Source organism: Vanacampus margaritifer, chromosome 2, assembly GCF_051991255.1.
Source record: "Vanacampus margaritifer isolate UIUO_Vmar chromosome 2, RoL_Vmar_1.0, whole genome shotgun sequence".
Taxonomy (NCBI): domain Eukaryota; kingdom Metazoa; phylum Chordata; class Actinopteri; order Syngnathiformes; family Syngnathidae; genus Vanacampus; species Vanacampus margaritifer.
Genome location: NC_135433.1, coordinates 20,841,619 through 20,858,944, shown reverse-complemented (window position 1 = coordinate 20,858,944; position 17,326 = coordinate 20,841,619). Strand labels below are relative to the sequence as shown.

At 38.8% G+C, this 17,326-nt stretch overlaps 2 protein-coding genes and 1 non-coding gene across 5 annotated transcripts in view; 1 reads left to right on the top strand and 2 right to left on the bottom strand.

The window, feature by feature from the left end:
- zc3h7a (zinc finger CCCH-type containing 7A) overlaps window positions 1–10,992 on the bottom strand; it is a 20,098-nt gene extending 9,106 nt beyond the window's left edge. Inside the window, exons 1-8 of one of the 2 annotated variants that reach the window (XM_077558225.1) lie at window positions 10,801–10,992; window positions 9,811–9,907; window positions 7,650–7,689; window positions 7,361–7,564; window positions 5,087–5,245; window positions 4,427–4,507; window positions 3,233–3,286; window positions 2,170–2,209 (exon numbers count right to left, since the gene is read on the bottom strand). In XM_077558225.1, coding sequence (XP_077414351.1) covers window positions 2,170–2,209; window positions 3,233–3,286; window positions 4,427–4,507; window positions 5,087–5,245; window positions 7,361–7,564; window positions 7,650–7,689; window positions 9,811–9,881 — 649 coding nt within the window. In that variant the 5' untranslated portion in view covers window positions 9,882–9,907; window positions 10,801–10,992. The remainder of the gene's footprint in view (window positions 1–2,169; window positions 2,210–3,232; window positions 3,287–4,426; window positions 4,508–5,086; window positions 5,246–7,360; window positions 7,565–7,649; window positions 7,690–9,810; window positions 9,908–10,800) is intronic. The other variant, XM_077558224.1, reaches the window with a different exon arrangement.
- Window positions 10,468–17,326, top strand: pla2g10 (phospholipase A2 group X). 2 transcript variants are annotated; one of them, XM_077558227.1, is made up of 4 exons: window positions 10,468–10,514; window positions 14,325–14,520; window positions 14,951–15,057; window positions 15,667–17,326. In XM_077558227.1, exons 1-4 carry the CDS (start codon window positions 10,481–10,483, stop codon window positions 15,813–15,815), a joined length of 486 nt encoding a protein of 161 aa, XP_077414353.1. In that variant the 5' UTR covers window positions 10,468–10,480; the 3' UTR covers window positions 15,816–17,326. The 2 variants fall into 2 exon arrangements, with proteins under 2 accessions (XP_077414353.1, XP_077414352.1); XM_077558226.1 differs by lacking the exon at window positions 10,468–10,514 and adding an exon at window positions 12,426–12,578.
- On the bottom strand, window positions 16,759–16,830 carry trnat-cgu (transfer RNA threonine (anticodon CGU)). The gene has a single exon. It is a non-coding gene; the product is annotated as a tRNA-Thr (tRNA).

The window sequence follows — 17,326 nt, the reverse complement described above, 5'->3', positions numbered from 1 at the left end:
ACTTTGTATGAAATGAAATTTCGAGTTGAGTAGTTTTTGGTCTGTGAGACAAAGTGACGTCAGAACCACATTTGTGATTTTGACGACCGTCAACTGCACAATTGAGTGAGCACGGTTTATTAAACTGATCTATAGGAACGGCAACTGTGTGTGGCTGTCAGCATCAAAGTGTGCAAATCATCGCGTCGACTGCCTTTGAAAAGTAGTCCGATGGCTACAGCCGCTAGTACCGTTAGCACGCTAACACTGTAGACGCCCAAAACACCGGCAACAGGCACCGTGCAATACAATGTCAGCGTAATTAATTATTTTTTTAGTGCCCTTAATTGGCATTGGCATTGGCAACCATTGAACGTGATTTCTGTACGAAGTTGTTTTGTTGACTTTGCTCGCAATAGTTTAGGCCAGGGGTGGCCAAGTTCGGTCCTCGAGAGCCACTATCCAGCCTGTTTTCCATGTCTTCCTCCTTCAGCGCAGCTGATTCTAATGATCAGCTCATCAGCAAGCTTTGCAGAAGCCTGACAACGATCCTGATCATGAATCAGGTGTGTTAGTGGAGAGAAACATGGAAAACAGGCTGGATAGTGGCTCTCGAGGACCGAACTTGGCCACCCCTGGTTTAGGCAATAAGTACAGCAGGCAACAGCAGCGTTCAGAAGGACAAGTCAAGTCATCCGTTGTGCCGCGACTGGCAAAACGCTCCCGGGAAAAACTTCAAAATAAAAGCGTTTCTTGGCATTGCGCTCCACATATTAGTTCGTATGGGAAGGTTTATTTTGAAGTTGCTCTTCCCTCCGCATTGGCAGTGTTTTGCCAGACGTGTCCAACATTCCCCACATGTAAACTGTTTACTTCGCTGGATTTGTCAGTCTCTATTCGATTTTAACTCGTTCACTGCCATTGACGGATATAGACGTCCATTTCCCCCCCTCTTTTCTTTCTTATTTTTTGTCACATATATTGTTCATATAATGGAACTACATTATGAATTGTTTCTCTTTGGTTTAATTGTAAGTTGTTGCCTGAAATAAATGAAAAATGGATGAAAAAAAATGAATGAAAGTAAGGATGCAGCGAAATGACATATTTTGTCCAAAACCGAAAATCGAAAGTGAAAAATGCTTGGAAACGCAGAAAAAAAATAATGCCATTTTTTATATTATCATTGCATTTATTATAATTAATAAAAATTCTAATATTTGTATAAAACATTTAGGCCTATTTACCACGGGCATTCAAAACACAATATAAATTGAAATGCGTCCACACCAAACACCAGAGACATGTTGGCGAATGATACATTAAACACCAAACACGGGGCGAGCAACTGAGCATCTTCTGGCGGTGCAATTGCACTTTATAGTCAATGTACAGTACTTTGGACTGGCGGGCACGGATGCGTGCGGTGCGGATGACGCATTTGTAAACTATTTGGAGCGGGACACGGCGCGGCGCACTTAAAATCGGCACATTCACATATTCACCAACATTTAAAAATAAAAAAAATTCTTGGCACCAGCCAGTCAGCTTTTGGAACGGACTGCAAAGTCACACACGGTGTCCTGTACAGATCTGTAGTCACCCGGAGATAGTGGTATGTGTTTACTTACAATAGCGTTAACATAAGCTAAAGTATTTAGCACGACCACCAGAATGCAAGTGAAAAAGTGGAAGCGCTCGAGCGGCTCTCATTAAAGAAAAAAAAAAGGCGCTGCAGGAGAAAGAGTGGCTCACCTTTAGTGCAGTACTTGGCAGCGCTCTCTTTTTCGACATAGTTTACCAAGCGACCCTCTCCTTTTCCGGTGTGCACAATGAAGTTGCCGGTACAAAACGCCAGTGAGCAGCAAGGCGGACACTCGCTCCCGTGTTTGGTGTTTAATTAAACAGACATTTGCTTGCAGCGTTTTTTTTTTGTTTTGGTTTTTGCTTGCGTCACCACAACATCCTCTTTCGGCCATATTCTATCGGCTTGAATTTTATTTCGGCCGAATATCGAAAATGCATATTTTTGCCATTTTCGGTCGAACATTTTCAGTGGCCGAATATTCGATGCATCACCAAATGAAAGATTAATTGTAACTGGACTGGCAGTGAATGAGCTAAGCAGCAAATCAACAGTTTGGTTCCAATTTTGTGTTACAAAAGTGAGATGGCCAGTTGAACGCTTACCAATTTCTATTTCTTCAACTGAAGATGAGCTTTGGGATGCCTGAAAAAGCACAGATGAAAGTCCATGAAATGATGTTTTTCTTGGCAAGAGGGACATTAAAGGTGGCATTTGCCGTTTTCAATCTGCTTGTAAGATCTGAATGCAGCCTCCGCAAAATGAACTGTACGTACAATGTGCACTGTATACAAGCCCACGTTTGCCACTGCTGTGACATTTGTAGCTTACCCATGTTGGAACGTTGCCAAACATGAAATGTTACTGGTTTGCTGTTGTATTTTTTTGGGAATGTACAATCAATTAAAAGCATAACAAATGTAATCAACTTACATGTCAAACCAGTGAGAACGGTGACTTTGGTAATGGTTTTCCATGCCAAGCAATGCAGCTGTCCGCATAGGAAATCACAGTTACATAAGTTTACGCTTGATGTTTCTTTTCTTAAGAACTACCAGCCAAGTCATTCTTTTTAAATGATTAAACTCTTTTTAACTAACCAGAGTTCAATAATCTGGCCAAGAAACGTGTCAGCGCGATGGTCTCTGATAGGCCGGTTCTTTTGTGCCAAGACAAGCTTTAAAATTAGAATTACAATTCATTTAAAAGGCATAAGATGGAGCCAGTGGTGCAACGGATCATCACTGATCCGTGATCCTTACAGATCAGGCCTAGCGGTTCGGATCGCACACGATCTGCAGATTGGTTGGTGAAAAAGACAACAAACACGAAAGCAACATGATCAGGCCACATTCACTGTAATAGCAGAGGAAGTTGAAAACCCTTGTGGATCACGTTAAGTTGCATGTGTAACCGCAAGTTTAAATGGCCATATTTGATATTTTGAGTAGATTTTTTTTTTTTATTAATGGGCAAAAGCATTTCACAAAATAAAAAAGGACAAATTTCCAGTTATCTTTTTTCCCCCCCGATCCGAACCGTGACTTTTGTGATCCGCTGCACCACTAGGACTTACATACAGTTTTAATATTATGAAAAAAAGTGTCTTGTTTTTTTTCCTGATATCCACGTTTGATAGGTACTGTGTGTGCATTGTTGACTTGTTACCTGCTCATAGGCGGCATCCTGATGACTTGATCCACGTAAAACATTCAAAGCCGGCTGCAAAAAAGGAAATCTTGTGATTGAGAGTCTGAGGGAGTGGACAGATAAAATTAGGGATGCACGATAATGGTATTTTCAACCGATACGATAAACCAATAATTAAGAACGTGCCAATGTCAATAACCGATAAGCAAGCCGATAATTGCTTGCAAAATTAACTTGATTACAAATATACTTTCGAGTCCTACTATAAGTATAACGCACCATGAAGCTGAATTGTATTGATATCTCTGCTTCAAAGACAACCAGTAACAAATTTGGAGTTTGCCAAAACAAAACCAGTCAAAATTCAACAAAAAACGTTGAGGGTAACATTTTGGGGAGACACATCTTGAGCCACAACCACAACAGATGGACCAACGCGGCAAGTCTATTATTATCGGCGGGTTTCTTTATTATCTGGTTTATCAGTTTGACGTCAAATTGGTCGATAATTGTCGATAATTAACGGCCACTGATATTTTCGTGCATCCCTAGATAAAATGATGGTGCCGGTATCTGCTGTGGCTTGTGGCTGCTTTGGGTGAAACACTTGGACTAGGACTAAACACGACATAAAATCAAGTGGAATCCATAACAACAGATCAGTGAGAAATTACTAAACCCAGCCATGACAGCCAATCCAGTGGGTCAGTAAACACTGATGTGCTAACTGCTAAGTTGAACCGGCAGTTTATGAAGCAGCAGAACTAGCCACTTTCTTCTGCCTTGGAGCTCATAAAGGTCCAACTTCAGATGATCTCAGGTTTAAGCACAAGATTAGTGTGCCGGTACAGTTATTCTTCATCATCATCACTGATGTGTACATACAGGCACTTTACATTTTGTATCTGCGTGCTAAGCTATAAGCTGTGAACTGTACTGTATATTTCAGGGTATAGCAATTCTTGAAGAAGCTTACGTTTGAAATGCAAGTCAAGAGTTTTTGGGACCGTAGTTTTGTGTTATATTTAATGGTTAAAGTTAGACCATAATGCCGTAATCGCTTTCAGAGGAGTGTCAATTATCAGCAAAAATTCACTATTCGCTTGGTCCTATCCCATGCGAGTAGCGGAGGTTCACTGTAGTTATTTAACACCTCCAGCATGAAAACATGATTGAACATTGAGGACTACTAGGAAGCCAGGCGAGACTTACCTTATTCCTTACATAAGCTTTACGAATTTTCAGTCCTAATATCTTGGCGAGGTCCTGAGTCAGCCGTATAACACTGGGATCCTGACAGAAAAAAAACATATTGTGAGTTGTCTGATTTAGACAATTGTACACTTTCCAACATGAATCCGATCCAGTAGAAGAGACAAATCAGTGCCTCTCAGTTCGAAGAATTGGCCCATCTCAAGAAGCCAAAATGTACTAAAAATAACATTAGTATAGTAGCTCAGTATGATGAAGAAATGCATTATCATATTTTTGAGATTTATTTTTTATTGTATATCACTAAGATTGTAAAGAAGTACTTGATATTATGGAGAGGGGGTGTTTAAACATCACACGTCAACAGGGTGACAGCATAATTGCAGGATGTCCAAACTAGTGTTAGACTTCAGTGCCCCCAGTACCCCCCCCCCCCCCCGCTTGTTTTCATTGTTTACAATCTAGGGTCACTGTGAGGGTTTTATGTAACGTCAGACCAGGCAATGTTACTGTGTAGGCTAACTAATACATGAGCATCCATCTAAATCAGCTAACACCACAACTCCAATTTCATGCATTTCTTTTTAACCTGTGCAAAAGAAAAATGAGAAATGCTGACCGAAGCAAAACAAAAGTGCTTGCCACCTGGGTTTTACTTACCTGAGGCACAGCAAGAGAGCACTTGGCCACAGCGTCGTACGCCTCTTGATGCCTTCCCATCTCTTTTAAAGACCTGGCTTTTCTGTACAGCCCTTTGTAGTTGCTGTCATTCAACTGCAAGACCTTTTCACAGTCTTCTAGTGCCAGATCGTACAGTCCCTGCGAAAGAGGAATTGGGTTCAAATATTCACAAAAACTATTGGTCAATCATAAACACTGATAAGAGTAAGGTTTTACTGCCACTTTACAATTCAACACCAAGAGGAACAGGTTGGTCTTCGAAATACACAAGTTGCCCCCAAATAGTATAATTCCCCAGATATTTAACAAGTCAGATTCAAAAGAAGGGATCGCTTCCCGAACATGAAGCGTGTCCAGTGACGCTTTTTTTCACAAGAAAGTATGAAATCTTGTTACAAAGAAAGGCTGTTGAGAACAACCGGTCAACTCCCCCACACCGCCACCACCTTGCTAGCTGCCATCCAGTGCAATATGAAACTACTACACATACTGAGAACTTGTTCTCACCTTGGGTTAACTTAACACACAATTTCCAAGGTTAAATAAAGCACTTCTTCATTTCCACTTCGATGTATTTACTCAACTGCAAAGCACACTGAGACTTACTAGGAGTAAAGTTTCCTTTCCACTAAACAATTTTTTCCCTGATCCTAAACCTTTCTGAAGTATTGTAAAAAATCAAAAAAAAAATCACAGAAATAAACTTGAATGTGGAGATTCAGCTTGCGAAACAAACTCGCATTAACATGTTCTCCGTGCTACCCATGAAGTATTTTGAAGCACTTATGGCAAATAGTTTGGATCTTGTCGACCACACAATTTCCATCTTTGTCCTCAACCAGGTAGCCAAATGCTCCCAAACTGGTGACCTAAATGAGAATCAAGGGTCTGCAAATTCATTGGTTGTACTAGCCGTATTTTCCCTCTCTTCTGGTCCGCTCTTCTCACGAAGTTGAGCAAGACTAGCATTAGCAGTAGCCACAGTTTTACTCACACTGTGGTCAGATGACCATCACCGGAGACTTCACCCCCATCCTACGCACTCTGCACTGGCTTCCCATACACTTCCATATCGAATACAAAATTCTCCTTCACACCCATCACTGTCTGCATGGTGTAGCCCCCAGACAGAACTCGGGCAGACCAACTGCACCGTCCAGGATTCGGCTCAAGACCATGGGGGACATGGCTTTCGAGTCTGCCGCTCCCCGTCCGTGGAATGCTCTCCCAGACCATCTCAAAGCTCCATAGACAGTGGAAGCTTTTAAAAAAAATACTCCAAACCTTCCTTTAAAAAAAAATATATATATATTTTTTTTTTTAATCACTAATTCACTGCCATTGACGGCTATAGATGTCAAAAATGAATTTAAATTTGAATTAGTTTTGCATTTTCCCCACTTTTGTTAACAAGAGTATGAAAACCTAGGAAAAAAATATTGTACATTTAGAAAAAAATACGCCCCTAATTTTTAATAATCTTTTTTTTTTTAATAAAAAATAAATAAAAGATTATTAAAAATTAGGGGCGCCAGAGGATTACATTTTTTAATCATAATTAATCGCATGACTTCACTAGTTCACTCTTGATTAATCACAAATGTTATATCTGTTCTAAATGTACAATAAAAAAAGTGTCTAGGTTTTCATACTCTTGTTAACAAAAGTGGGAAAACATTTTAAACTAATAAGAAATAGTTCAAATGAATTTTTGACATCTATAGCCGTCAATGGCAGTGAATGACTTAATTTCTATTTTGAGTTTTGATTTTAGTCTTGACTTTTTACTCAGATTTTTATTTACTGTTTTTTTTTTTTACTGTGTGCTTTCATCGTTGCCCGTGCTGAGCACTTTGAGATTTGTTTTATAAGTGTAAAGTGTGTTACAAATAAAATCTATTATTATTTCTTGATACATCTTTAATCTAGACTTGTTGGTGTGCGACAGTACATCAAACAATGTGGTGAAGAGTCCATAGGGGTAACATCATTTGTTTATGTATGCAATAATGGATCCTTTTCACAGACATGAACGCAAGAAACAATAATGACTGATAATGATGTTTCAATTTTGGTGTGTCATAATCAGAAGTCACCATGCCATTGCCTTGCCAAATTTGTAAGCCACAACATCTGTGGTTAAAAGAGCCCATGTGTTTACAATACAATATTCTTTATATTTCATATCATGCACTAGTTAGTACCAGTAGTTCCCCTACTGGGGAATTTACAGACAAACCAAATCCAACTCACCGGGATGATGTTTAGGCACGCGGCGGCTCGATTTGCATAAAGCTTCTCTATTAAACCCGTTGCCACAGAGATGTCCTCCGAGTCGGCGTAATCAGCTACACTCAAGGCTTCTGTATACATCTCGATGGATTTTGTCCATTCACCCTCTTTAAACACGTCATTGCCTTCTCCAAAAAGATTCCAGACAAGATCCTTAATGAACTTCTGAAAACCGAAAAGACAAACAATGTTAATACTTTACTAGGGGAATTTACACCAGTTTAATCATGTGGATATATTTATGGCTTACTTCGTAATGATCTTGACTTCCAGGATATGGCAGTGTTGATCTATAAGCAAAACAGTGTCAATGACAAGGGTTGATAACTTCTAGTTTTGCATTAGCCATTGTAATCATGTGTGTTTGTAGAGTGAACTTTTTTTTTTAAATATGCAGATAGATGCCTATGCCAAGAGAGCACTGTTGACAACACTCGTGAGAACCGCATTGACAACTGCTTTACACTTATTTGCTATAATTTAAAAGCTTCTTGATCTACTAAGTAGAAGGTCACAGGTTCTGATTAACCATACTTAATAGACAGCACACTTTTTTTCCCCATTCAAATGCCATTTTGACTTAAAATCACAACACTATTAACAGACCACCTACTGTACATTGGGTTTTCGTTTATGTAACAAGTCAACTACTGTGCAGCCATATGACAACTCTGGTTCTATGCAATGTAGATAATTTTTTCAAGATATGTTAAAAATTGGGATTTAAAAAACACATATTTGATTGCATCATTGCTGTGAATATCTGATTTATGATTTATGTTTACATCACACTTGTTTGGTTAATTTTGTGACGTTGTTGTAGTCAACAGTAAAGATAAGTCAACGTGTTGAGTAAGTTAACATCGTTATAAGAAGTAGCTTAAGAAATTGCCATTCATATTAATTCATGGTTCACTTGCCTTTATTTATTCAATTTCTTGAACTAATTCGAGTATTTGGTTGTGGACGATTAAAACAATTATAACATCGATGTTTTTCTCCCCCTTTCGTTGCGCCGCGCCCGCGGGCTTCCGTAGTTGCCCCACGCCATTTGTTTAGGCAGTGGTTATTTTGCCGTGACTGGCAACTCAAATGCTAGCGATATTTTTGCTCTGTACGGCTCCAATATTGGTCAATCGCCGGAGCGAGGAAAGCTTTAGCCTGTTGTAAATTAGATATTTTATCCTGATTGCTTATAGACATTTACAAGCTTGTGTGACTAGAACAAATGTGCACATTGATGGCGCTGCATGGTCGCAACATGTACGCTATCTCGTCAAGACGGACTCGCCTTGCAAGCACTTACCGGTATGAAAGACAAGCTTACTTTCACTCGCCGTGACCTTGACGCTTATCAGCCTCTGCGTCGTCTGCGACACAAAATCCTTAAGAAATGTACTATAGTGGGCTGGTAATGCTGATAACAGCCTATTTTCAGTGACAAAACAAATTGAAAAGTGAAAGGAGATCTATAGAAGGGGGTGAACTTGGTGAGGCGGACTAATCACAGTAAAATTGCCGATGTACGGCAGGCCAAGACTTTCTTACACCGGGGACTGGCCAATCAAATCACGCTAAACGGAAATTTGCCAGTCAAGGCAAAACAGCCACCTCAATTTACATAACAGTACTTGTACTTGTAAAATCAGCAGACAGTTGGAGGGGATGATAAGCTTAGACCTCGGTTCCTACATTAAAGCCAAAATGTGATGTTTATTTGTGTCATATTGAGGGACACAAGTAGCACTGTTTAGCTTTTAAAACACAAAAAGTTGGCAAAAAAAGAAAGTTTTACTTTTCTAATTTATCAACACAGATTTACATTTCCAGAAGTATTTGATTCAAGGTAGAAGTTTTACACATTGATTCCAAGAGAAGAAATATGGTTACTTTTGTTAACTGATAAAATAAAAGCAAAACTTTTTAAGTTATTGGTTTATGTAAAATAATAATAATAATATAAAATCGGGAAAAAAAGTCCTAAGTCGAAATTTTTGTCCAAAAAATCTGTGATTTTATTTTTAGGCAAAATCGCCCAGCCTTAGCTTTACTGCTTCATTTAGATTTTTGTGTAATAATCTGTACCTTAAGATTGCTGATATTGTCTCTTAAATACAGCATTTTTTTAAGTTGCAGGCTCTTCTTCTGTCTCATTATTTGGCATGTTGCCCTTTCCGAAGAAGCTTTCCAAACATGTTCATTTATTACTGATTTTCGCTGTTCTTTTTTGCTCTCGTGACAAATGTATGAACACCGACTTTTATAATTAAAACTTTTAGAACACCAGTGCTCATTACTCAAGTTGTGGGAAACTACCAATTTGAGCTTTGGCAAAAAACAAAAAAAGGAAACATCTTTAGACAACATCAAGTTGTGAATCACCTAATCTAATGAGAGCTTTTGACACTTACTGGATAAACTGTAGCCCTTTCTGAATCTGCTGCCAGCGACTCTTTCTGTCCAACGGATCCAATCCGGACATGACTGTGTGCTCTCCGATGTCAGTGCCTGGGAAATAACACAACGCAACGGGCTTTTAATCACTTGTGATAAGAGGCTGATACAAATACATACAGTCATGCATCCACCCTCCATTATGATTCAGCACAGAGGCACGGTGGCTGGCACAAATCTTTTCACTTTTGTCCAGAGTGTCTAGAATTTCCGTCTTTAGAAATGACGTTACAGGCGTCATGCCAGAACTGTGAAATGTGTAATTGCATCTTTAATTAGCTGGCGACAAATCAAAAGGTCAGCCCACCAACGGACACGGCACCGGCTGAATGGGTGCTACTGTAACATTTTTTTTTTAATGGACTTATTAAAGGCGCCTACCAAATGTTTGGACCATTTTGCAACTCATTTCAGAGTAAAATTCATACAAGTTAGTGGAACGGGCTGGGGGATGTGAATGGGCAATAATCGGGACAGGTTACATCTGTCCAATTCAACCGTTTCGGAGTAACAAAACGTCAGTGTTGTTGTTCTTCACGACGACAGGCAGACGTTTTGTTCGTTTCATTAGGTGTGCTGGGGGAGGCACACGGCGGCTCCTAAGTGGACGTGTCCGATGATGGACGCATGACATTAGCGCACCGACCAGTTCACATTTATGGTTAGCAGTTGTGCTCTCGTGGCACATTTGAACACCACTACAGCGAATCTTTATTGGAAAACGAGTTTACTACGGTAGAAATGCGGGCGTAATTAGCAACACGATGCAACCTGGCGAGCGTAGTTTCTAGGAAGTAGACTTTACACCAACAAAGCATAGGCATGTCTCAAGTTTAACTAGTTCTCCTAATCAGACAATAGCGACTTGTTCCATCTCTTTTTTTTCTTCTTTTATTTTGGCCGGCAAACATTCCGGCATGCTTAATTTGGCAGCATTGTACACTTACTCGAATGTGAACGTAAGCAAAACAAGCCCCGAATCCAGCAGCATCCGATGGCAAAAGGCGATTGTTCGATTTAGCTTAAAATGTTTTTGTTTTGTTTTAAATAAGCTAAATGTGTGGTATCGCCAAAGGCCGCCTTTAGCTTGTTCTTCTTCTTTGCTGAATAAACAAGGAGCGCGTCCAAATCCGCCAAAGTGCTTCCCCCTACAGTCAGAGAAGGGATTAGCCCGGTTTTACTATTAGATCTAAGACTAGAACCAAATGAAACTAAGGTAAGTGTTGAATTTAAAATTAAACAGGTAAGGTTACCCAACACATAGGCTTAGTGTACGTTTTAGAGGTAATACAAAATTCACAGTCTCCATCTTTTGCAATGAACTGGACAAAAAAATGCAAGTGTCACACATTTATAGGATCTTATGCAATATAGTTGAGAAGATTATTTTGGCTCAAATGTAGAAAAGAATGCCGCCGTGTGTTCAACTGTTACATCTTCCCACTGCGGCGACTTAATGAGTCCAACATTTAGAATACCTTTTTGTTTATAGATAGAGTCCGTGATTTGTAATTGGGATTGTTGTATTTGTTCTTTGCATTCATTTCAGAGTACAATGAGATATTGAACAGCATGAAATTCATTTTAAAATGTGGGATGTTGTAAAACTTATGACTGGTAGTGTATTTCTGTTATTTTAAACAGTATAAAATTCTCAGTTTTATATGACTTTTAATTATTTTCAGGTGGCATGGTGGACAAGTGGTAAGCACATCTATCTAAAAGTTCTTAGGTTTGGAATTTTTATACCTTCCTGTGTGGAGTTTCCATGTTATCACGTTATTTCTACATGCTGACTGTAGTCAGGATAGTTTTCAAGTGGCGTAAACCTGCATTAAGATCGCAGAGAGATTTCTGTCATTTAAGAGTTTTGCAGGACCAAATGCAATTATCATTTTTGATATTTTGTAACATGAATCATTGGATACCGTAGTGATAGAGAGAGGTTCAGTGAACATGTGATGGATTTGAAAAGGAGGTGAAAGGAAACTGCTTATCTCACAATGAGAAACTGCTACACTATTAATATATATATATATATATATATATATATATATATATATATATATATATATATATATAAAATAATACTGATATTAGAACATAACAAGTGATGATGGGCTATTGTGTGGCAGAGCTGAATATATACGCTCAAAAAACATCATAAAAAGATTAACTATGCCTGAGTGTGATAATTTGTCAATAAGACGGGCCTTTCACTGCTCAACCCAGACAAGTGCAGTCAACGTAAGTAAATCATTCCGACAAATTCACAATAATAAATGCAGTTATAACTTGTTTTTTGGAAGGAAAGCACATTTTATTCACCATGTTCACAATTCATGACTGACTAGTTCTAAACTCACTGCACCAGTTTATTTTGGTATGTCAATGTTTTTGCAACAATAAATATAATGACAGTTGTGATATGGACCGTTACCTAAGATATGTAATTAAAAATAATAATAATACAAATAAAAAAAAGCAGGCAGGCCAGTTAGACAAACACTGGATCGGTTTAGTTGGCCAATGGTGATGCTCAGGAGATTATTCAGACATCTAAAAAAAGATACACACACGCACGCACACACACACACACACACACACACACACACACACACACACACACACAGACAGACAGCACGGATGTGAGCAGTGTGCAGCTCAGTAGCCTGTCTGTCGCATGCCATGACTGCCTTTCACAACACATTTTTGCTCTTTGCAGGTAAGATGGCTATTTAACTTTATTGGGGCGGGGGGGGACCCGAGTCTTTTTAGAATCGTAGAAGGAGCAAGTGAACAATGGCAACCTGACTGGGGAACTTGTCTTCTTCAAAGTAGAAAAGAAACTAAATTCCTCTGCATGCATTTCTGAATGTGTTGTACTCCTTTCAGATTAAAAACATTAGTAGGATCTAAACGTTTGACTAACTTTTCAAACAATTCCTTTATTCAATCAAGTGAACTAATCTGAAAACATGGATCGCTATAGTTTTCCTTGAAAGTCATTAAAGAGAAAGTGGAGTGAGCTTCCTGACACGTGTAGATTGACTTTTGTTTTGGAAATGACTTTTTCCAAAATGACCAAAATGTGCATGTGTATCCTGGCTGAGGAATAATGACCCAGCTGTGACTGAATTGACTTTTTTTTTTTTGGAGTATTGTGTAAAAGACTATTTTCGAAACTATTTATTAAACTTGGAATCCAGAAAGATGCGCATTTTTAATGTGTATTCCGTGTTTGACTATCTGCACATTTTTGTAGTAAAAATGTCAATGGCATGCACATAGAGTTCATTTTTGTCTTGCCTTGGGATGTAAACTTTCAGGCATGTATGAGCAGTTTTGAATGAGTAAGTGCAAAGTCAACTCTTGAGCTGGCAAGAATGTCTGTGTTTGTGCAACCCCTCGACTCGGGGCACTTCATTAATGTGTCACATACAATAAATATAAGAGGAAGGCAATAAGAGAAAAAAAAATAAATAAATAAGCTAAATGATTAAAGGGAGGTGTCTCAACACTTGTGTCGATATTGTGAAAGTGTAATAGCAGTCTAGTTCAATAATTGCACAAATCTGAACTCATTCACTGCCATTGACGGCTATAGATGTCAAAAATTATTTTTAACGATTTCTATTAGTTTAACTTTTTTCCTCTTTTTTTAACAAGAGTTTGAAAACCTAGAAAAAATATTTATTGTACATTTAGAACAGATATAAAATGTGTGATTAATTGTGAGTTAACTATTGAAGTCATGCAATTAATTACAATTAAAAAATTGAATCGCCCGACAAAAAAGAAAAGATTATTAAAAAGTAGGGGCGTCAGGCGATTAAAATTTTTAATTGTAATTAATCGCATGACTTCACTAGTTAACTCACGATAAATCACAAATCTCACAAAAATTGTTAGGTTTTCATTCTCTTGTTAAAAAAAGTCGGAGAAAATGTTAAACTAAATAGAAATAGTTAAAATGTTGGTTTTTTTACGTCTATAGCCTTCAATGGCAGTGAAGGAGTTAATGAAATAGGATTTTTACTCCGAAGAACTAAAAAAATAAAAAATAACCCAAAACACATTTCAGATTTGCTTTGCGCATCCATACATAAACATGGTTATGTGTTAATGCATCATTGATGGTGTTGAATTCACATACAAGAGTGCACAGTTGTTTTTTCTCATTATTTGCTCATGGGTCAGCACGGGACCCTAGTGGTTACCACGTCTGCCTCGTGGTTCTGAGGTTCAGGGTTTGAATCTGAGCTACGGCTTTCCTGTGTGGAGTTTGCATTTTCTCCTGAGTTCCTCCATGTTAAGTTTCGTCTCTATGTGCCCTGTGATTGGCTGGCGACCAGTCCAGGCTGGTCTCATTAAAATAGATTCCAGGTCACCCGTGACTCAAATAAGGACAAACCTTATCGAAAATGAATGGGTCAGAAGTGTCAAACTTCTTCTGTTGTGTCCGTTGCAGTGGCTGTGGCCTCTTTGGCCTCTGTGGCCACCGCAGCCTCCGCGTCCGCCATGTCATCGCGGCGCTCTAAAAGAGGTCTGTTGGAGCTGGCGGGAATCATCAGTTGCAGCACGGGGAGATCGCCTTTGGCCTACGCTTCGTACGGCTGCTACTGTGGACTGGGGGGCCACGGCTGGCCGCGAGACAGGACCGACTGGTGATTTCAAGCCCCGCCCCTATTTCACCACACAATGTCAAGGCTGCCTTTGTTGTTTGCTGCAAATATCGCCTCGAGTGTACCTGATTATAGTGCTAAAAAATCCCAGTTGACACCCTACACATTATGTGGTGCCCAGGGTATGAATTAGTACCTTCGAATCTCATTTCCCAATTTCCTTTTTGGAAGCCTCAAGTGCCATATTGAGCCAACTCCACCAGCACTTCTCAATTCCACACCCAAATTTTAATTATCTCCATCTTTTCATGCTTTCGACCTCAAAGCTAGCAACTACCCACTTTTGTGGCCATGCTCCGCCCACCGACTCTAAAATAATGTGTGATTCCACCCACCACTTTTCCACCCTGCCTAGAGCCTAAATCCGGTTTAACCCTCACACACACAATGTAAACCGTCATTTTGACCACAGGTGCTGCCACAAACATGACTGCTGCTATGACAGCGCCGAACGCCAGGGCTGCCACCCCAAAACAGACCGCTATGATTGGACATGTGATGGCAACACAGCTGATTGTGGTATTGTTTTTTCTCTCTCGTATCTTATGTGCAGTATATAATACAGCAAAGTCAAAATACTCGCAAAATACGTATAATGCATGTGCCAGGCCAGTATAGTTCACAAGACAATCTTTGTGCAGGTGTTTTGTTTTTTCTTTGGCTTCTTCCCAACATTTTGCTTTGTCTGTAACTACAGTGGATATAAAAAGTCTACACACCCCTGTTCAAATATCACATTTAGACACACTAGACTTTATTTTTGGAACAGATGAATTTCATTCTGATGTAGAAAATAGTGTGAAAATCCAAGCAAATTGGAAATGTGTTTGATCAGAGATCTTCCTATGAACAGCACATTCAACTACGACAACGTGTCTCACATACCTGCACAACAGGACTCAAGGGAACAAGTACAACACAGATGGCGCAATGTTTGATCAGCTTTCTTCAAACACACCTTTCTAAAGGTGTGTCTGAAAGAAGCAGGCAATTGAAATCTATGTTCAATGCTTTCAATTCTGTGTGATTTTTTTTTTTTTCAGCCACCACACACACATATAAATGTGTGCCATCCTGTTGAATTCTCTTTTCCGCTATTGACTAATACAAGTGTGTCATCCCTTGCAGATGATTTGACGGACATGTGTGAGAAGCTTCTTTGTAAGTGTGACCAAGACGCTGCCAAATGCCTGCGAAATTCACCCTACAAAAAGAAATACACCCTGTGGCCGAACTGGTGGTGTGGCTACCGAAATCCAATGTGTACCATTTACTGACGCAAACAAAGATTTATAAAGGTGGAAGAAATTTTGATTTATAATCAATGGCTACTACTTAACATTGGTACAATAGTGGTACGTTTGCTCTCTTGATTACTGAATGAGACACTAAATGCTTTGTAACAGTAAAATTTGCCTTTTTGCTATTTGGGAACAGTGAAATACTGGGGAAATTGAGTTTTTCTTTCCATTTTGTTTTAAGTCTTTGATGAATTACATCACAGGGTGGTGCTTTCCACTACACCAGTGACTAGGGTCAATGGAGTAACCGCATAAAACCTTAACTTTATGTGAAGTAGATATGGAGGGTGAATGGAAAACTAACTTCTTCAGTGTTGATGATGTCGTTGGCCCCTGTTGAAAAACACTTCTAGCGTTGAATATAAAACATCTAGTCATACATTTGTATATATATTTTTTTTTTTTACAAAAAAAATAACAGTCAACAGAGAGTGCCTTCTTGTGTTGCTGGGTGATGATTTAATATTACGTCACTACACAAATTAGTTGATTGTGTGCCAATAATAACCTGAAAATGTCAAAGTTACACACCAAAAAATAAGTTTTGCACCATATTTTCTTCCATAGTGGACCCCTTGTACCTATTACTATGTATGTTTTGAGATTGGTAAAGTACCAAAAGAAGCCAGGAGATGACGCCAGATTCTGACTGCTGTGGTCCGTAGAAGTGACTCCAGCATTGATTTCACAGTAATTAATTACTGTTTGAACATTGAGTGGCATAACGCCAAGAACACGGGCACCTTTTTTTTTCTGTTATTTTTTCTGTAAATAGACAAATACACGTTTTTGTGAAGCGTTCATTTCTGGTCAAACCATTACTCGATCATACGTCTTGCGCGAAGAACTCTTGATTACGCAACACACCAATTACAACTACTGTGAGATCGTTATTAAAATAGTCTTTTAATTAAATAAAAGGCACGGACGGGGTTCGAACCCGCGATCTTCGGTTTACGAGACCGACGCCTTACCACTTGGCCACCGCGCCTGCGCCGAAGGAGTCGCACATTGCCTATATAATGGTCGCTCAGTTTGGGTTAAAAGTTAAAAGGACGATAACCGAACATATAAAATAATAATAATAAAATTAATATTATTTATTTATAATTATACCTAAATTATGTTTATACATAGAAATTATTGACTGTGATTAAATTTTCTAAATATATTGAATATCGTAAACATAAACTGGGAATAGCGTAGTGGTACGCGAGCTCTTCTAATACTACACTTGAAAGAATCACTTGCAAAGAACACCATTCACACAGTTGAGTTGTACTACTGTATACCCTTTTCTACATTTGCTTTTAATCTTTAGGACCATTTATTATTATTTTTCCTTTTTTATTTTTATATTTTTTACTGAGGTACAATTTAAATTGAACTTTTATATGCAATCCATTTAAAATAAAACACTCAAAGTAGGCTACGGATTATTTTCCAACATTTAACACTTGTATTCTGTTAATGTTCAAACTGTGTAT

Excerpts from the sequence above, each read along its gene's own strand:
- pla2g10 (XM_077558226.1), top strand. The coding sequence starts at position 12,542 with ATGACTGCCTTTCACAACACATTTTTGCTCTTTGCAG. Across the intron at positions 12,579-14,324 it reads CACATTTTTGCTCTTTGCAG|TGGCTGTGGCCTCTTTGGCC; the intron begins GTAAGATGGCTA and ends TGTCCGTTGCAG. Across the intron at positions 15,058-15,666 it reads TGGCAACACAGCTGATTGTG|ATGATTTGACGGACATGTGT; the intron begins GTATTGTTTTTT and ends CATCCCTTGCAG.